This window comes from Anser brachyrhynchus, assembly GCF_964034855.1.
Source record: "Anser brachyrhynchus genome assembly, chromosome: 6".
NCBI classification, from domain to species: Eukaryota; Metazoa; Chordata; class Aves; order Anseriformes; family Anatidae; genus Anser; species Anser brachyrhynchus.
In genome coordinates this window covers 37,397,177-37,412,176 of record NC_137700.1, presented here as the reverse complement: position 1 = coordinate 37,412,176, position 15,000 = coordinate 37,397,177, and the positions used below count along the sequence as shown (strand labels likewise).

General features: G+C 41.0%; 1 protein-coding gene across 5 annotated transcripts in view; it reads left to right on the top strand.

The window, feature by feature from the left end:
• The window catches only part of GFRA1 (GDNF family receptor alpha 1), a 147,634-nt gene that overhangs the window by 79,120 nt on the left and 53,514 nt on the right, over positions 1–15,000 (top strand). For all 5 annotated transcript variants that reach the window (XM_080597630.1, XM_080597631.1, XM_080597629.1 and 2 more), the window contains one exon: positions 10,039–10,378. In XM_080597630.1, the coding sequence (XP_080453756.1) occupies positions 10,039–10,378 (340 nt within the window). The remainder of the gene's footprint in view (positions 1–10,038; positions 10,379–15,000) is intronic.

Below are 15,000 nucleotides of genomic sequence, written 5' to 3'. Positions count from 1 at the left end.
GTCATCCCGACCCGGCTCAAAGGAGGGCCAATTTCCACCCACCATGTAGTTTTTGTATTCAAATTATATTTTTCCAATTTAGCTTTAAGGATAATATGGGAGATGGTATCGAAAGACGTGTCAATATAAATAGACATGTCACTCTCCCTCTGTCCACTGAACCAGTCATCTAAGTGTTGAAGGCACTCAGACCTGGTTTGACTTCGGTAAATCCGTGCTGACTGGTCTAAATCGCCTTCCCGTCCTTCATGCACATGGATACGGTTTCAAGGAGGGCTTGCTCCATAGTCATCCCTACAGCTGAAGTTAGGCTGACCCACCTATTATTCCATGTATCCACCTGTTTGCCTTTCTCAAAAGTATTCATGGCATTTGCTTTACTCCAGTCATCAGGGAGTTCTCGTGATTGCCAAGACCTTATGAGCAGGACGTCAGCCTCACAGTGACATTGACCAGATCCCTCAGCACTTGTGCATTATCACCTCAGGTCCTATGGACTTGGTTATATCTAAAACAGCATCAGTATTTGTACATTTTTTGTACATTTATAGTTCTAACTGAAGGTTTTCTCAGTCCTTTTCCTGTTGTGCCAGACAATATTCACATTCCCATCTCTGACCCCTTTCCCTTTGGATTACCTACTACTCTTTCTTTTGATGTTGAGATAGTGTGGTTTTGTATGTGATTTGTGTTCACTTCCCATATTTTAACAGCTTTATTGTTTAATGAAGAAAGCAGAAGTCGAATATACAGCTTTATTGACAAAGCAGTTCTTAGCATGTAGTTGGAACACTAAAAAATGTGTTGGAAAATTTAAAAATACTAAACCTCAAAATAGCCCCTATATTTACACTTTATAGCAAATTTTATGGGTGAAACTGAAATAGGACAAGTTACAGGAAAGTAATGATCAGGAACTTAGTATTTTATATGGTCAAAAAATATATAGTTATTTTATTGAAATGATATGTCTAAAATTTCCTGTTGCTAATCTGAAATCCAGTTTTAAAGTTTTTTTTTTCTTTTTTTCTGAAAAATGTTTGAAAGTTTGGCTTGGACCTTTGTGAAGGTTCATTTCCTTTTAGGATCTTTCCCCCTTCCATCAGACTTACTTTCCAATCACGTTGAGTTCAGGTATCTTAGAATCAGCCTTAAGCTAGACAAAAACATTTGGATTTTTTTCTTATACTTACTAATAAATGCGCATGTAGCTTTCTTCTGAAATGGAACACAAAGCCAAATAGTATTGAAATATTTTATGTACATATACACGAGTATATAAATGTGTCTGCATGCACATACATATGAAAGATCTAGGCTGTCTTTATGTAAGAATATACTGTGCTCGCAGTGTATATAATTGTAGAAGAACTCTGATTTGGTGCAGTGGTGTAAAGAAGGCAAAATCTGATGGTGACTTTATCTTCAACAACAGGAAGCAAGTGTGGTTGGAAAAAATATTATATTTGGGGCCAAAAACCTTTCCTCATCTGAAATGTGCGGTTATTTCAGGTTTTGATGTCATAGCTAAGAGCATATCTGGCCCCTTCTTTTCTGTAACTGGCATTACTTCAAGAATAAAGCAGTTGTTAGTGAGCAGAGAGAAGACTTTGGAATTTCCTGCGCTCCTGCTGTGTAGATTCAAATGCTAAGTTTAAATAATGGATGAACCTAAGATTATTATAATTGATCATTGTATGATTTATATGGAGTAATTATAACTAGGTTGAGAAAGAATTTTCAAAAGCTAGTTTCCTGGTAGCCAGAGCCATTAAATAACAGTGTGCTGCCAAAACAAAAATTAGGTGGGAACGTAGCCACAAAGTTCAGAATGTCTGTCCTCTGTCTGATTTATAGCTACCCTTATGATGACAGTATCATTGGTATTTTCTTATTAGGAACAGTAAGAGCTGTTTGAATTGTTTTTCTTATCTTTCTAACAGAATTTAGCATTGTTTTAAGCTTAGTCAAGCGTAATAACTGGAAAACTGCAAAAATCTAATGTATAACAAAACTAAAAGGTGCAAGAGGTTGAAAAGGTTAATTAAAAGTGTAATGATGGCATTTACTCAGACAGTCCAATTAATCACTTTATTCCAGTGGTCATGTGATACAGAAACCATTGCTACAGATAACTGATTTCTAGTCTGTGCATACATGGTCTGCGTTCATTAATGTCTGTATTTTTCTATAAAAGGATTTTTAACTTCTGATTTTAAGCTACTTTCTGAAGATATTTTAAAATAGCAGCTAATGTTTAACCCTGTATCCTGGTATAATACTCTCCATCTACTCTCGCAAATAACAGGAGGGGAGCATTGCCCCCTTGGTACTTGTAGTTTTACAGCCCCAGGGGAGGTTTGCTTACAGCTTAATGGGGTTTTAGGTATAGAAGAAATAAAGCACTAGAAATACATCATTATGTAATGTGATCTCTCTGAAACAGTGTATATGACCAACAAAGTGAATTCTCAAGTGTCAACAAGCACATTTAAATGTAATTTTTACCATGTCAACTGGAAAAAGGCAAAAAGAACCTTGAAGGATCAATTACAAGGGTCATAACCTTGTATTATCTGATTTGCTATAATATTCACACAAGCTTTATTGGAATGGAACATAAATTTGAAAAATAGTGAGATTAGAAAGGATTGCAGTGCTAGAGCAAAGAGCTAGAAGCTTTCTCCTGGCTTATTTTGCTGGGGCAGCACTTTAGAGGGAGCCCATTATAAGGAGGAGAATAGTAGTTATGTTAACACAGTAATTAATCAAGTCTGAGGAAAAGAGGAAACAAGTTGTGAATTCAATTCTGCAGTAATAAAAAGAAATGCTGAAAGTTACCCTGTAAATTGGCATGACTTTGGTAAACAGTCCCTCACTGTGTCTTGAGAACTTGCATGCAGTAAATCACTTCTCATGGCAACCGTGTAGGTTTGAATATTTTCACAGTTTTATTCTGTATTTCCATGTGTGCTAGTTCCTTCCCAATTCTGTTGACTTACTGTTTGGCTAATAATAAAATACTGCACAGTATAACATGAGAGCATATGCAGTAACAGTTCCATTGTGAATATTTCAAGGGGAAATTAATTAGAAGAACTCAGCTGAAACCGTGGTGATAGCCTTCCCCATCACAAAACCAGCCTCTGACTTAATACAGAGCATGAATTGTATATGGAATGACTGGAGATCTCTCCTCCAGAAAAGAAATATATTCTGTATATGGTTCCAGTCATGCATAATCCATCCCTAATGCTAGTGCAGTGTAGGTACATTAAAATGACCTTTACACCATACAACTCTTTAGGGTAGAACTGAAATCCTTGGTGCAGTAATGTGAGAATCAGTGAGTGGATCAGTTTACAACAGTAGGATTTTTCTTTGTTTAGCAGCCTCTGATTTTATTCATACATTTCTGCTTTCTGTGTGAGATACTTTGGACGCAAGTGAAAGTGTCATTAAAGTGCCAAACTCTTGCAACTTAGATTATTGAAAATTCAGAATAACTCCAGTGAATAAAATTGATTTAACTCTGCTGGCATGAATATAAAGCAAAGCTGACATCCTCAGTACCACATGGACAACTAGGAATCCTGGCTTAACCTTTCATTAAATTTGTAGTAGAAATGAAAGGTGATCAGGATATTTGTGTGAGTGAAGACAGAAAGAATTTAAGCAGCAGACCACAATATTATTGACAATGGGGAGTAGGGTTTCCTCTCCCTGCTCTCATGGAACAAAAATTTAAATCAGTTCATTACAGGTTTACAGGACTCTCCTCTTTCATAATCTGTAGGTTGGAGTAGATGTACCTCCACTTCATCCACCATGGAGTTACCTTTCCCCATTCCTTCCCAGAGAAGACTGAAAGTACCAAAGGAAATACTAAGACATTGTTTCTCCCCTGTTTCATCAGCATGTATCCAGCATAGTGGTTTTCTCTTGCAGTTTTATCCGCAATGTCTGCTAAATGCACCAGCAAATGGTCAACTAAAGGTAGCAGGACCTAACTCTAAATGGAGACAGGAATCTTGCCAAGCATGAGAGCCCAGATCCAGTGGCGAAGTGGGACAGTGCAAAACACAGCACACGGGGCGTGTGGCCCTCTTATAATTAAACATAGAGGAACAGACCAAGTGATGGATTTACACGCATAAAAGTCAGGAGCTCCTGCTTCTGAGCAGATCTAAAATCCAGGTGAGATGCGCAAAATCCTTAAAAAGTTCAGAGGAAATTCTGTATTAAAAAAAAACAACAACAACAAAAAAACAACACACCACCACCACAACAAAACTCCTGCACAATATATGTCTAGATCGACAATAGGAAATACAGGAACTGCCATTTGTTGGAAGTCCTTGGATTTGCAGCTTCAGGCACCAGGTGCATCTGTCTACACAGCAGTCAGTGTCTGCTCCTGCGAACAGAGAGCCTCTCTGGAAGAAGTGAGCAGGCCTGAGCCTTCTGTTAGAGGGCGCCTAGCAGAAGAAATTACGGTGCTTTATTCGTTGAGGTAATGATCAGAACAGTCTTTGAGGAATCAGGAGGTCTGTGCTCTTCTCTACAGGTTTTCACAAAGCCTTGGAGAGTACCCTATGGGCTAGGCAGCAGGTTGGTCTGGAAAGAAGAGGAGGAATTGTGCTATAGAAAGGATCACATTGTTTTATAAGGGATTACACAAAGAAAATACAAGTGGGGTCATGCCTCTGCAGACTTGCAATTAAGGCAGTCATCTTCAGGGAGGGAGTCCTGGTTTCCAGTCACTGCTTTTGTAAGAGAAATAACTCTGTTTCCTGGGCCTGGGCCAGAACCCAGCAATATGCCTCTCAGGGAGAGCTCTCATTCTTGGGCTGAAGCATCACACGCTCTCTGGTGTTTTGCAATATGCTCTGTTTCCTGTGCTCCTTCCTGAGAACACCCAACAGTGAGGTGGTTTGAGATCACTTCTGGGAAACAAGAAGAGTGGTTCTGAATAAGGAAGATGTCGAGGAAGGCGAAGTCTCCCAGATCCTGGCTGATGACCAATGGGCAATCTTAAAAACAAAGGCCAGGGTGTTTTGAAGAAAGACTTCAGGCACAGCTGAAGTTTATATGAAGTTTATTTGAATGCATTCAGATACAGATGACAGTATTGGCCATGTTTTCCACATTTTTTTAGTCTTCTGTTCTTAAAAAGCACAAGTACCCTGGTGAATCCCGTAGCAGCACTTTTGTTAGAGTTGGGTTGTGGTCCTCCTCCTTATCCCGCTCAGGTTTTTGTTCCTATATCGGCAACATTCTGCACCTGCTTTGGAGTAGGCCCATACCCATACAGTCACCTCTATTGCTTTGCAATTTTGCCTTCCATCAAGTTAACATTTACTTCTCTCTTTAGAGCACTCTGTGCATTAAATACCCCAAAAAGCCTACTAATACTGATTACTTGCAAATAGTAATTGTAATTTGTTGTGGTTTAACCCGGCCGGCAGCTAAACACCACACAGCCGTTCGCTCACCCTCCCCCCTCCCTCTCTGGGATGGGGGAGAGAAACAGGAAAGTGAAGCCTGTGAGTTGAGATAAAGACAGTTTATTAAGACAGGAAAATAATAATAACAATAATAATAATAATGATGATAATAGTATAGCTAATAGTAATGTGTACAAAACAAGTGATGCACAATGCAGTTGCTCACCACCCGCTGACCGATGCCCAGCCTATCCCCGAGCAGCCGGCCCCCCACCCCGGCCAGCCACCCCTATATATTGTTTAGCATGACGCCAGATGGTATGGAATACCCCTTTGGCCAGTTTGGGTCAGCTGTCCTGGGTCTGTCCCCTCCCAGCTCCTGCTGCACCCCCAGCCTGCTCGCTGGCAGGACAGAGCGAGAAGCCGAAAAGTCCTTGGCCTGGTGTAAACACTGCTCTGCAACAATTAAAACATCAGCATGTTATCAGCGCTCTTCTCATCCTAATCCAAAACATAGCACCCTACCAGCTACTAGGAGGAAAATTAACTCTGTCCTAACTGGAACCAGGACATAATTTTAATGGCAACCTCAGTAAATTGCTTTTTATGTACTGTAAGAAAATTGAAAACTGTGTCCATTTTGCTTTTTAATATGAAAGTTACAGAACAAGTAATAGTCCTTCCACTGCTTCCATGTAATGGGAGCAGGAATAAGCTCCCAGTATCCTCTGAGAATCCCTTCGTGTGCACCATGGAGTTAACAGGAGTTGAGGAGACAGCCAAAGGCTCAGTAGAAATGCAGAAATGAAATAGAAATGGAAATGCAAGAAAGATGAAAGATGAAGGTGAAGTGACTGTGAAAGCGAGTGAATCATAAGGAAGATCAGACAGGGCAGTGGAAGCCCTATTAAAACTTCAGAAATATCTCTGGTTAAAAGACTTTGGCTGGCTTCTTTCTGCTGTTTTATCCAAGCCTCAATGGGGGCTTGAGTCCAGAACTGCTGCAGCTGTACAAACGATGGGCATGGGTGGGGGGTTTCAGGAGATGAGAAATAATAAGGTCGTTGCAGCTTATACTGTAGTACAAGGCCCATCAGTAAGATGTATCAGGAAAACACCTCGCCTTGTAGGCAAGTGTTACAGTCCCAGCAGAAGAGCTGGGAGCTGGTGATCCTTATCGTGGTAAGTTAGTATCTCTCAGCCAGTTGTTGCTGCCCCAGAGTTTCTGGGCTGGTTGTGCAGCAAACTGCCAGGTAGGAGGAGGTTTTTAGGCATCGTCACTCTATCCTGTTGTGCCATGACTGCCTGGCACTGCAGCAGGCTGGTGCCCATAGCCACAAAGCAGCTCGCAGCAGCCGGTGACTTCCGAGAAGAGGCTGCACCCCAGCGCCTGCAGGCCTGCTCTGCTGGGCCCCCGGGGGCAGGGGGGCCCCCGTGCCTCGCACACAGGCACAAGGCATCGCTTACCGATGGACTGCAAGTGGCTTACCTGGGAGGCTGCAGTGATTTGGCAGGAGCTGAGAGCTGTGTGGTCTGGCACGGTTTCCGCCGTGGGCCCAAGGCAAAACAACTTGTGAGAGAGGGAGCTCTGGGTGGGGAAATGGTGGTGGGCAGGGATTGTCGCTTGTCCTAGGCTGCTGGTCTGACTGCCCCCCGTCCATACCCAAGTGCCCCAAGAGAGGGGGAACTGGGAAAAGATCTTACACAGACCTTTCCTGAGGGATGCTGTCAGGAAAAGTAGCTCTGGATTAGATCCATTTGCTCTTAACATAGTCAGTACCTAGTAAGAGCCAAACTTCTGCCTGTCTTAATAATTTAAGCTTTGCAGAACAGAAGCTGGGTGAAGTTCTGACCTTATGTATTACTGCTGCGTAAGTAATCCTCAGAAATATTTTCAGTGTTGTTAACTGTTTGTAGATACCACAGGACATAGGAATAATTACTTCGTACTTTTGCAATAAAAACAAAGCAGAAAGTGTGTTCTGGATTGTAAATTTTGCATTAAAACATGATTTAAAAGCTTGGGGGAAGCTGGCACTAATGAGAAGTTCAGACAGTCTCATTTAATTCAAGTGCAGTAGATGCAGATCTCCTATGTGCTCTATGTTAGTCTTGGTTACAAAAGGTAGAAATAATTTCTGTAATGTGATGATAAATAAGACAGAAACAATAGCTGGAGACTTACGGATCAAAATAGAAAAGGCAAGTGGCAAGTTACAGCCAGGGGTACTTAAAAACAAGCAAGCAAGCAAGCAACAACAACAAAACAAACAAACAAAAACAACAACAGAAAAATCAAACAACGACAACAGCAACAACAAAAAAACAAATAAATGGTCCATGTTCAGAGTTCACATGTGAAGGAACACAAGCATTCGTTAGATAAAAGTTGTGTGAAAGATATGATAACTTTCAGTGCTGTTTTTAATTGTGTCAACATTTACCATAACTGTGTATCCTTACTGGAAAACATATATGTGATTGTTAGCAAGGAGGTGCTTTATTACATCTTTTTTTTTTTTTTAAAGAATGCTTTATAATAAAGTAAGCTGATGTCTGTCTGCATTGTTATACCCCATTTAGAGCTCTTCCACAGAATCTGGTTTTAAAGAGTGGAATTCAGCAGTTGACTCGCAGGCACAAATAACCATGTAATTACTCTGCAATCACATAGTAATTAGCATGTACTATTCATATATTGCATAATTATATGCCCTACAGATTACATAGTAATTATATTTGTACCAAACATATAATTCTATATACTGTATCAGAGGAAAATAACTTGGAGAGTTCATAGTTAAGATTATAGATATATGTTAATATAATGCAGCATTTTATATAAAAGTGTTACAACCTTATGAGAGGTTTGTATTTTCGATATCATCTCTTCTGCATCTGGTTTAGCGTGAACTGACAAGCAATGGTTGGCTGTTAATTTACAGGCAAATGTTGCATGATTATAATTTTGTAGCATGTGGAGATAAGCAGAAATTTGCAGTTTGTTGTGCAGGAAGCTGGGCTGGGGAAGGATTCAGAGTGTGGGTATTAAATACATAAATGCTAAATATATTAATGTAGTTACAACGTATCACTAGAGTGAAAAACAAATGTAATGCATTTTACTTATCCACTGGATTGTTTCTGAACATCTGAGATGCATGGGGTAGTAGCAGGTAATACATTTGTGTAATGCTAAGTGTGTGCTAGCATGCAAGGCACAGGCAGTTCAAGCAAATGCTGTAAGTCAGTGTGCTATGGCAGCCAAACTGCATCAAATGTCCCTGCCGTGAAAAAAAATAGAGAAAGGGTTGGTTGGCATCCTGATCAGGGAACGAGGGACAAAGTGGTAGGAGAATGGAGAGGAATGGCACTGAGTTATACAAAGGTCTTGGACTGAGTTTCTGGGAAAAGGTGGAAAATCTAGAAAATAAGCTTTTTTAAGAGGTGCTTAGAGCTTTAGGTCTTGTTGGAGATGTGTTACCTTTGGCTGTCCCTCCTAAGTGGTTGCTGCAATGTTTTCAATATTTGCAGAGTATCTTTTGTTCAGCTTGCGAATTCTGTAGCAGTGGGAAATTAATGTATTGTCTTGGATCTGTGATGTTGGCATTCCCATTATCCAAAGCAACTTTATAATTGTTCTTAATTGAATTTTGTACTCTGATGCCAGTTGCCATCATTTTCAAGCAAAGCATATGTTGGATTTTAATATCTGGATAATGTATTGCAAAATTAAATGTGTAATTATAGTCTTAACTTTCATCTGAGCTTATTTTTTTTCCTATAGCTTCTCATAATGTGTGCATATGCATGCGTGTGTGTAAGGGAGTGAGATACTCCTGGTTTTTCTTTCATGGTGACTTGTTAATTCTATGTCATGCTTGTAAACTTCATAAAACTTTCAGGGTTCAGGTGGTATCTATAGGTCTTATGAAAGTACCTCAGTCTGATCCTGGAGCGCACAGACCTTGCGGGTGGCATCAGAGCCCTCTCAATCGTGCGGCTGCACCTGTTTGCCTTTCTGTCTCTGTGGGCTGTTTTAGACCTCAAAAACTATAGTAACAGGCACGTACGTGGCTTTTACATTCCGCAGAGTACACAAATTACATTTAAATGTTGTTTCTTGGTGTAGACACTGAATGTCATTCTTACTGTTGAAGGAAAATAAAAAAAATATGACGGAGCTTTCCAAAACCAGAGTTAGGAGCCCATGTTCTAACTGTGTTCTTGTGCAGTGGGCCAAATGTATCCCTTCCAATTTACCAGTGATTTTAATAGCATTTAAGTGTGGCCAAGTCTTTCCCAATTTTCATCCTGCATGTCAGCAGCAAAGAAGATGAAGTACAGCCTGCCTGGTGTAGTCGTCATTTATTTGCCAGCGCTTTGATCATAACGCATGCCTGTGCTCTTGTTCACTTGTTAAGTCATTACCGTAAGAAACATAAGGACTGGTTACGGTTTCTGGCACTGAAAGTTTTGTATGTAACAAGCATATTATCAGGATCTCATTAACAGAATGAAATAAACACAAACGTCAAAACACAATATAAATGTGACACGTTTCTTACTGCTGTTGTGTTGTTTTTTCTAGTGGAGCCAGTACTTTCAAAGGGGAACAATTGCTTGGATGCAGCAAAAGCTTGTAACCTAAATGATACCTGCAAGAGGTTCAGATCTGCTTACATAACCCCCTGCACCAGCAGCACGTCTAATGAAATCTGTAACAAGCGGAAGTGTCATAAGGCCCTCCGGCTATTTTTTGACAAAGTTCCCCCAAAGCACAGCTACGGGATGCTCTTCTGCTCCTGTCGAGACGTAGCCTGTACAGAGAGGAGACGGCAGACTATTGTTCCTGTGTGTTCATATGAGGACAGGGAGAAACCAAACTGCCTGAATTTACAAGAATCCTGCAAGAAGAATTACATCTGCAGGTAAGATAGCACACGGCAGGGGAATGATTAATGAGGTTCCAGAGAGAACTTTTTGGTACTGCTGGATTTGCCAAGACTGGGGTCAGAATATCCACCAGGGAATAGGATGAGTCAGGGAAAGCAGCAAAAGCCTCTGACATCCCTAACAGAATAACAAAAGCCTGCATCTGGTTACAGTGTGTGCCTTCTCCAGAACTGTTCACAGCTACTCCCTCGCATTAAGGAAGAATTTTTAAATCCCAGGCTTAATTTTTGCACATTTCTGTTGGAATAATTTTCATTAGATGTCTCTATGAAATGATGTCTCAAAGTGGTTTTATGTCCCACTAGTGACCAGGTGAAAACAGAATTATTCTTTATATTGGGGTTTGTTGTCGTTGCAATATAGCAAGTGAGCACTAACAACAGTGGATGCAAGCCACGTGGTGGACTTTATATATAGTCACAATAAACAGACTACTTGCAGACTTCAGCTTCACGGAAAGAAAAGGAGTCCACATTTGTGGACTGGATCCCACGGTCTTGTTAGAGCTGTTTTAGGTTGGGAATTGTTTTATCTCCCCTCCCCTGACAAAAGTGGTGGGCTGACACAACTGGAGGGTCATAGATTCAGTGACCTGATTCCCAGTCTCTTCCCTCTGTGTGTTCAGCACAGCCAGGCACTACGGGGCGCTGCTTCACGTGACAAACTGTGTCCTTCTGCTTTTATTAAGTTCTCTGCAGGTTGTCACACGATGCTTATTCGGTGCCATACAGGACTTCCTCTGCCCGTAGGAAATGCTTTATTCCTACTTAGCATCGTGTATGTTTATATAAGAATGCTGTTGTGCTAATGTCATCTTTATGAAGTTAAGCCCAAGAACTCATGCGCATTTTGAACATGTAAATTCCCTGTAGATTAACAAAATCTGTGAATTGCAAGTAAGGAAATAAACACTATTGTAAAATGTCAAGGATACTGAAGATATGTATATATATGTCTCGATAAGTAAGTACATATGCCTGGTAAAATACTTTGAAGTCCAGCTATGAGATCTCCACTGGTGATGTTGAATTTGTAGCCGTAGCACCTCACACATACCCGAGGTGTTGCCAGCTGAGGAGGCAGCAGTGCTTTGCCCTCCGTGGCTGGGGGAAGTCAGGAGCCACTTTCCTGCTGCCACAAACTAGAGCAGCTTTAAATAAGGGCAGAGTTTTCATTGCAGTTCAGTGAGTTACGTTCAGCACCTTCAAGGCTGCTGCAGTCTGTGAAAGCTGGATACTGGTTCTGGAGGCAGAACCACCTGTTTTCCATTTCCACGTTGTGGTGTTAGTCTTTTTGCTTGTATATACTGTCTTACCTAGATTGTCTTCCTTAGCACAGGCCCTGCTAAGTTGCAGCATCTTCAGTGTGCTTTCTGCCAAAATCCCAGTATGTTACAGTGCCAGGGAAGTGGGGGAGAGGATTTTATAGGTAAACTTCTTCCTTTTATCCAGGCTGTAGTGCTCAGGAATTGCTTAGTTAAATTAATGCCATTACTTCTCTTATGACTGTGTTTTCCTTTGGTCAGCTTTGATCTAATGTTGTCCCAGCAGCTAAGTTTTTAATGGCATTTTGTTTAATCTGACCTCATAGGCCTGGTGTTCTGCTTTCTCCGTTCCAGCACTGCAGAACAGAGCTTGGGAATATGGCTGCTCCTGTAGCCCAAGGTTGCAGCCAACACTAGGGTGAAAATGAATTTCTTTACAGGTTCTTCCCCTGACTTCTTTTCTTTAAAACTCCAAATTAAAACGTTTGGACCCTTTCATGTCTTGGTGAGTCCTGGCTGTCAGGAGCAGGGCAGTGCTGGTGAGAAGGAACGGGCAGGCAGATGTCTGTGGGGTCGAGGCATGGTCAGCAAAGTGCAGTGCTTGGTCCTGCACCTCGGGGCGCAGCAAATGTCACGGGTTGCTGATGGCTGTCCCATGTCAATGCTAATGCCTCCTGGGCTGTCTAAACCACTAGTGTGGTTAGTACCTTCCCCCTCTCCTGTCCCAGGGGGGAGAAAAGAGCAGCAGAGCTATTCCAGTCTATCCATAATGTGGTGAAAGGCATTTTGTCTCTGAATTGTTGTGCACTTAGAGGGAGATGGTGTGGCTTGTTCCCTGTGATCTGCAGGAAAACAGGGACTTGGGCAAGGGAAGAAAGAAGGGGAAGAAGAGATCACATCTCCTCCCTGCTATTAAAAATATTGGCATTGATAAATATCAGTCTATGTGGTAATTCCAGGCATGTTTAGAGTAATTAAAAGCAGTAGTCACGAGACATGTAGTTCTAACTCTGAAAACTTCTATTTCATTTTGAAATCAGAACAAGTATCTAAATGAGAGAAAAAATTGAGACTATGTTCTAACTTCTGTGAAACTGTCATTTAGAAACTATTATTTGCATGCCCGTTACATCCATTGGAGTTTCTTCGTAATGCCAGGCAAAACAAGGGGGACAAGTTCTAAGGGTTTCTTAGGGTTTTTAAAGGATTTCTGAAAGCAAATGTTTTCCAAATGCTGCTCGCTTAGAAATGCAAGATTTGAATCTGCCCCTACTCCATATAAAATATCACTTGGGCCTATGCCCAAGTAGGTATTTAAACATTCAGTTTTGGATGCTCTTTGAAAGCTTTGTTTTAGATGCACGTATCACTGAATCTGTTTTTCAAACAGAATTAAGAGCAGAGAAGCAATTCAGCCAAATGGCAGATGCCCCTAACTGAGATGGCAGGACACTTTGATTTTTTTTTCTTTTTTATTCATTCATCGATCAGTAATAAAGTCTTGATTGAGGGAAAAAGGGACCAGAAATGTCAGGAAATGCAAGTAAACTCTGACTTACATAAACAGTCCTGGTTTTTCAACTTCATCAGAATATTGAATGGTTCATGGTTCATTTTCATTTTCATTTTTCTGCTGCCTCTCCTTGTATCCCAGTCCATATGCCACTCTGAAACTGATTGGAGGCTCTCAGGCATGCCTGTCAATTCTAAGTAAAAAGAAAGAAAAGAAAAAAAAAAAAGAAAAAAAAGAAGCCATTAGAATTCTTTTTCATTATGAACATAAACAAAACTTCTAAGGCAGATCATTGTACTGTCAAAAACTTTCACCAGTTGTCCTGGAATATCTCAAACCTCTGAGGAAACTCCTCTTCTGATTACTTCAGCCACAAATTAAACCTCACAAAATTGACTGGCATGCTTTAGAAATATCATTCTGCTCTAAAAAGGCAGGACAGTGTGCTTCATTTTTGTCAGTATCATGTTTGACAGTATTTCAAAATACTGTTTTCACTGAGTAATGAAAGTGTGAGACATTAGTTTGGTCTTTTTAATAATTGGTGTTTTGAATTTGCATACTACTGTTTTCTGGATATGTTCATCAGGCACTGAGCAGAATGATAATGATGCAGACAGATTACTTATTAACGGAACAGAAAAATAGAACAGTATCAATACAGCCATGTGCTGTAAAGATCTGAAAAGAAAGATAGAATTTCTTTTTTTTTTTAAAGACTTTTTAGATTATTTTTTTCTTAAATAAGAATCTAGTAATTGAATGCAAGTTTCTTGTCCTCCACAATTGCTGTACTCAAAATGGCGAAATAGCAAGAAGGTAGTTCAAACACAAGATATATTTGGCACTCTATAGTCAGAGATCCAAATCTTTATAAATGTGCTTTCATTGGCATTCATTGGCATGTTCTTACCCCTCGTACAATCCTTTGGGGATACTGCTGTCAATCGTTTCTGGTCACTTGTTTAGTCTTAATTTTGGTGCAAGAACACATTCAACTCCGTGTGAAAGATATTCAGTTCTGTGTGAAAGCATGTACAGTTATAAGGACCTTGCACGAAGATATGCAAACATTTTTACCAGTGCGTAAAATAGCTCATTCACAGCAAGAGCTAGAACAAAAGCTCAGCTGCTTGCTGTGTTTCCTGCAAACACAAGAAACTTGCCAGGAAATTAATTTTCCTTCTCTATATTCTGTTGAAATTTCTTATGATGATTTCCTGTGAAAAGGGAGCCACTGTATCTGTGCATGTTTACCGTAAGCCGTGTGCAGGTCTGCGAGCGCTTCATGCCAGCACCTGTTTGTGCGAGTGGCTTCTCTGCACGGGACCTGTGGGCTGCTCCTGTAGCAGGCACGTTACGGGCTGCAGACTGCACGCCTTCGTGGGCAAGGTTTGTCAGAGGAGGGGGTGGCTAAAGACTGTAAGCAAGTTTGTGATGTTGTAAGTGTGCAGCCAGCCGTCTGTGTCCCACCACAGGAGAGGGGGAGCCCAGCCTCTTGTGCTAGGAGGGAGGCTTCAGCTGCAGCGTTAGCAAGTACCAGGGAGGAGGGCACTCAAGGGATGTGTGGGGGAGAGAGAAGAGATGGAGGAGAAACAGGGCTTTTTCCTCAATTCTTCTATTCCTTAGGCTTCTCTTTCATTTTTCCAGCTTTCTCCCTTGCTTTATCCTCACGCCTCTTCTTGCTTAGTCCCCTTTCATCTCCTCTTCCCAGATCTCCCAGTCATTACCCGACTCTCACTGCCTCTCTGCCACGTTTGAATCCTCTCCGTTACAGCCGCTTACAGCCCCTCCTCACCGCTCTCCTGCGCGTGGCTTTT